This window comes from Plectropomus leopardus, chromosome 17 (assembly GCF_008729295.1).
Source record: "Plectropomus leopardus isolate mb chromosome 17, YSFRI_Pleo_2.0, whole genome shotgun sequence".
Taxonomy (NCBI): Eukaryota; Metazoa; Chordata; class Actinopteri; order Perciformes; family Serranidae; genus Plectropomus; species Plectropomus leopardus.
In genome coordinates, this window is record NC_056479.1 from 10,820,000 (window position 1) to 10,825,999 (window position 6,000).

The 6,000-nt window shown below is 44.9% G+C and overlaps 1 protein-coding gene across 1 annotated transcript in view; it reads right to left on the reverse strand.

The window, feature by feature from the left end:
- Nucleotides 1-3,875, reverse strand: part of vat1 (vesicle amine transport 1) — a 34,673-nt gene extending 30,798 nt beyond the window's left edge. Inside the window, exon 1 of the mRNA XM_042505357.1 lies at nucleotides 3,232-3,875. Coding sequence (XP_042361291.1) covers nucleotides 3,232-3,639 — 408 coding nt within the window. The 5' untranslated portion in view covers nucleotides 3,640-3,875. The remainder of the gene's footprint in view (nucleotides 1-3,231) is intronic.
- Nucleotides 3,876-6,000: the final 2,125 nt, after the last annotated feature.

The following is a 6,000-nucleotide window of genomic DNA, read 5'->3' on the forward strand; positions in this document are numbered from 1 at the left end:
TTTTTGCAGCTTGATTCAAATCAGAAGCCGTGATGCACTTTCAGTCTAATAAATGTCCAGATTTTATCACGCTAGACAAGCATGAGGGAAAAAAGACAAAACACAGATGTCTGATTTTTGTTTTTTAACCCAGCAGCTTAACTGTCAATGGGCTGTGGTGTATGAAAGCAAGCCCTTAATGTTGTCATCATGCTAAGAAAGACATGTAGGATGAAAGAGAAAGGCCTTTATATGTTCTGAGAGAGGAGAAGCTGAGAGGAGGTAACATAAAGGGAGGGCAGCATGATAAATTCACTGACAGGACGTTCGACAGAGGAAGAATCAAAAGATTATAAGAAAGAAGGAGAGATAGTTAGTCAAGGAAGGAGGGATGGAGGAAATACCAGACTGACAATGTGGGCCAGAGGGAGGTAATTGAGAACATATGGGTCAGATCCGACCAAGACTCACTGAGAGGGAGAATGAAAAATGAAAAAAAAAAAAGTGGGCCGGAGAGAAAAGTGCTGATGTTTGGTGTCGGGGGAGCTTCGGTGTGATTTGTGATATTTCCCCTCTTTCCTCGCTTACTCACTGTTACACTTTTCCCCACACTCCATCTGAGGTCATTTCGGGTGAGGGCACTGTAGTATTACTTCATTCAATTTCCCTCAAGGGATGCTTGTTTTGCAGAAGTTATTGAAATATAATGGGAGGCATGCAGGGGATAATATGAAAGCACAGGAGGCAGCAAGCGGCACAACAAAAAACAAGACAAAGACGGGTGATTAGAGGGCAACAATTGTGAAAGTGTTGCCTTTATCAACTCTCAATGTCTGATTGCACTGTATGGATGGCTGTTGCTTGCTTGAATTTTGATCAGAAAATAACATTATTTCCAACACCTGTAACAAATATAAACATTTTTCTCATTAAAAAAAACCCTAAAGTCCTAAAATGGGTCTTCTATCTGTGTATGAAAGCAGGCCCTTCTTTTAGAAAACACAAGCTGCCACGCTGTATTTAAATGTCTGAAAGGTAAAATAAAAATCAATAACAGTTTACTTAGCCCTCAATGCTTCTGTTGCATTATCTAATTAAATGGTATACATGTGTGCATAGCTTTGTACTTGAAGCAAACTATCAGACACACCCATACTGTGTCTTTGTGTGTGTGTGTGTGTGTGTGTGTGTGTGTGTGTGTGTGTGTGTGTGTGTGCGTGTGTGTGTGTGTGCCGCAGTGAGTGATGAGCCTCCCAAAAAATTCTGTGCCACTAGGGTCAGCACATTCCCTCCGAGTCGGCTGCCAACAGATCTCAGAGATCTCCATCCATTAGGAAGATTGGCTCTTAATTCTATAAGGCTGCAAGGGGATGAGGGAGTGTGAGGCCTTGATGACAGGCTGGGTGTTCGTGCATGTGTGTGTGTGATACATGACCTTTAAATCCAATCTACATTACTTACAATGTGGAAAGTAGCTATTTAAGAAACACATGGGTCTTAACATCTTATGATGTCTGGCTGCTGTTGGCTGACCTGTCACCGGTTATATTCCTATTACTCTGCATAGATTCCACTTCAGTAAGGACATGGCATTATGTGCCACTCCCAGCCAGATGCTCTGATTCTGCATTTGCACATCTGATCAGGTGTTGTCTGTAGATATTGACAAGCTGATGTGAGAAAACGTGGAGCTCTTAGAATACATGTGAGTCATCACTGGCTCATGTGTAAAATGTTGGCTTTGTAGTTTAATATCCTTACAAAGGCGTTACCCTGGTGGTGCCATGCAGCCAGGAGACAGACATATAGGCCAGTGTGAGTCATCATGCAATGGAAGAAAGCGACAAATAACGCTCTTGCAATCACCACTTCATTCCTTGTGGCTGAACATAAAAAAAACTGTCTTTTTTATTATCATGAGGGTTTAATTGACTTCATTGTCCGAGAGCGCGTGGGTTTTTAACTTTGATCGCGATGTATTTATGGCTGTCAATATTTTCTGAACACAACAGGGGCGATAGGCTCTCTGTTGACAAAGAGGGCGAATGATTTCATATCTCACACCACGCTGTCTGGTGCGTCGCGCCTCGCCCTTTCCGCGCGGTGAGTCTGTGCGCCACCGCCGCTCCCGGTAACAAAAGGCGTCGGTGACTCCGGTCTCCGCCACCGGTGTCAAGTCAGCCATATTAAGAGCTGTGGCATCGTGCTATCGGTTTCACAATAAAATCCCTTGTTGGTTAACATTTTATAAGCAAAGTATGAGAAGCAATATAGAACGGAGAACTCATTTTTTTGTTGTGTTATTCCAAAAAACGTTATTTTTGCAGTTGCTTTTAGTGCAATAAAGGCCCAAGCAGGATCAGAAAATGCAGGTCTACAATCCGCATGTGCACTGCATAAGGCAGAATATTGCACTTTCTGCCGGCTACACACTTTTGCACACTCATAACGCCATCTAGATTTCCATGTCTTGCACATAATTTTCTTCTCTATTCTTCTGCTAACATAAAATGCAAAAGAAAAGAGTGACAACTCATAGCTTTATTTTGAAGGCACAGCAGTCTAATTTCCTGTCTCTGTGCTGCTATCTCTGGCTGGCTTGACGCAGCTTTCCGCGCCTTGGCACACATCAAAGCGCAGTATATACAGCGTAGGTGCTGCAAGGGCGGAAAGCATCCCGCGGATTTGCATGCGTTTATTTAGACTTAAAGTCTTTCAACACGCATGTTGCGTAAGAACAAAGAATCCATCTCGGCAACTATTTTGGACTCGAAGTTGCTCTATCTTAAGTGCGCACTGTTCAGCGCAATTTGAAAAGCGGGGAGACAGGAGGGGCGACGCCTGCTGCTGGCTTCATTGTGCTCAACTCGTGTCATTTACACACTTTGGGCTTCTTGTGCAGAAATAAAATACAACATGGGCACACTTACAGGCTTTCCACTTGGAAATGCTCGCTCTTTACGCACGAGTAAATGAATGGATGGGCGCACATAAAAGCTCAAATATAAACTGCAGCTCGATATTTATTATTAACCCATCATTGTGTTTACTGTCTGACCAAATGGGCTATAAATTCATCAAGTCATGAAACTGCACACCATCAGTGCCTGAGCGGCGAGCAAAGCCTGACACGCCCATATCCAGATGTACCAAAAACGGAGCTTGGCAAATGTTCATCACTGACACAATAAAGCACAACTACTAAATGAGACTTAACGTTACTAGAAAAAGCTGAGAGGCATGTGTGCTTACTTTTCTGTCCGTCACTTCTTCCCCCACAGCCTCCACCACCCCAGAGCACTCCATTCCGGGGGTGACCGGCGGGGACGGCAGCCGGTCGTACAGCCCCTGCCGAGCCATCAGGTCTGCGAAGTTCAGCCCGCAAGCCTTGACCCGCACCATCACCTCGCCAGCCTTAAGCGCAGGCTTGCCCTTCTTCACCTGCAGCTTCACTTTATCATAGCCGCCGTAGCCGGTGAGCACCAGCGCGCGGTAGGTGAACGTCTCCTCCTCGGGGACCTTCTCGGTGGTCGCCTCGGCGGCGGCGGCGGGTGCAGGCTCCGTCTTGGGCGCCTCGGCTTTGGGCTCCTCGGCGGGTTTGGTCTCCTGCTTCTGGTCCACGGCGTTTTGCTGCTCGGCAGGTGCGTCCTCTCCAGACATTGTGCAAGGGATGTGAGACAGGGATGAGTCTAGAAAATTACTTGAAGGCTTTTTTTTTGGACTTCTTGCGCTTTTGTTGCCGTGGACGGGCTTGTTGTTTCGTTGCTTGCCTTTGCAAATAAAAGAAGATGCGAGAGTCAGAGCTTCTTTTTCAGCAGTCTTGCATGGAGACACAAACCCCGACAAAGTGGGCTGATCAGTGGCCAGTGGCTGTCAACGCCGCGCTCTGACAGAGAGTGTGAGTGGGACGAGACAGAGGCAGGCTGGAAAACACGGAGAGCTGATGAAACCCAGGGAGCTGGCGTCTCTGATTGGGTGGGTTTGGCCGTCTGGGTAGGGCTATAAGATAAGCCTATATTGCATCAAGCTGAGAGGTGATTTGCAAAAATGTCCATTGGAGCCAATCCGAGAAAATCTGGTGATTACTGCAACTCTTAGTCTCAACAGAAATATTAAAGGGCTAGTGCTGATTTTTTTTTTTAAAAAGTAGGATTGCATAGGGCACCAATTTATAGACAGTATCCTAGCTAGCAATTTTTTGTTTTTTTAATGTTACCAGAACATTCTTACTAAAGTCCAGGCAACATTCTACTGTTAACATATCACATTACATTTTCAACAAAAAAGGTCTGTAATCTCAGGCCTCAATAACATTTTCTGAATGTTGCTTTGAAAACGTTAATATTTTGTTCTCATGTAACATTGTGGGAACCTTTTATATGATCTGTCACCTCTCAACATCACCAAAACCTCCTCAGAGTGTTTCAGTGAAAATGTAACGTCTTAGTCATCATTTAATTGTACAGGAACATTATTTGATGTGACAAACTTCCTTAAAACATTCTTTTAACATTAGGTTAAAATGTTCTCTTTAAAACATTATTGCAACTTGTGGGTAATGTTAGCCAATGTTGTGGGAACGTTCCCTGCTAGCTGGGATATTACATACAGTGGATGTCAGTCGACACACCCCCAGTTTGGAGAGGCAGGCTGGAGTCCTACATGGAGGCTAAGCAGTCTAGTGCTGTGGAGGGGTCTGAAACAAAATTAACTTTTGTCACAAAAAAAAAATCACTCCAAGTAACATCTACAACAGTTTAAGTGTATGCTATGTTGAAAGTATTTTCACCGCTTTGACCTTTCTGTCAGACAGCCAGTTCCACCAGGAAAACTGTTATCAGCTTCAGTTCCCCGTCTGTGCTCTTGTCAAAGCCACCAGAGTCCACCGACAAAAACAGGTGCAGGTGGTGCACCGCTGCCGTGAACAGTTATTCTGTTTGTGTTATTGTGTGACTCTGGTGTTTAAAAGGTTAGTCTGGATTCACCAAAATTGCACACTAAAACAAACTAACAAACTAATAAAGGCAGTGGTAGACCAGACTCCTGCTTGTTCTCCAAACTGACCATCGACTACAAATAAGAACCCCATACAATTCCACTTCAAAATATCCAAACTATCCCTTTAAAGTTTGAACGTTGTGATATCATAAGAGCAAAAAAGCAGCATACCAAAGGTGCGTGACAGAGACACGAAGAAGAGAGGAAGGGGGAGTAGGGGGCCCACAGAGGCAGCTCGTGCATAGGGCCCAGAAGTTTGGTACTACACCACTGCTGTGCACATCTGTCCTTCAGAAGTGATGAAACAGAAGACACAAATAATACATTAAAATTTCTTTCAGCAAATATTTGCTTCTTTCTGCCTGTTCAGCAGTGAGGTGTGTGGTGCTGGAGCAGTAGGAGCCAGAGGAAATGTCTGTTTATGCTGCCTAGTATTTGCAGGAACTTTGGGGCTGCGTACGGCTCATTGTTGTAACTTCCCCGTGCAGGCAGCTCAGAAAAATATGAGTTTGTGTTGAGGTCACGCCAGTTTTTGATTAAACGATATAACCCGCTTTGTGTTATTCAGGGAGCCAGAGCCACAGGGCGGGATGACCTCCCCATCATAAGCTAGTAAACATGGGACAAAGCCAAAATACATAAACTCTTATGATCACAGATTTCAGTATATTTGTCACAAAAAGACACCAGAGTCTGCTCACATTTTCCAGCTCCGTGCCTTCAGAGCTGAGGACCAGCCCAGTGTCCATTCAGTGAGAGGAGACCACAAGAGGAGTGGTGAGACACCTTGTGGCCGTAAAGTGCCACTCAGCACTTCTGGGGCCAAAGTCAGCAGTGTCCCGATCAATATCCCACAGGGGCTTAATGATGTAGGATGCAGGCATTATTGATCTGCCGCCTTGACACAGGCATAATGTTACAAGGCAGATTGTCTGTTCTTCCAAACCGACCGCACTGAGCCACTCTGAATACACATCAGTATGCTGTGGGTGCTCGCAGAGTGGCTCTTCTCCTCATTAGCTC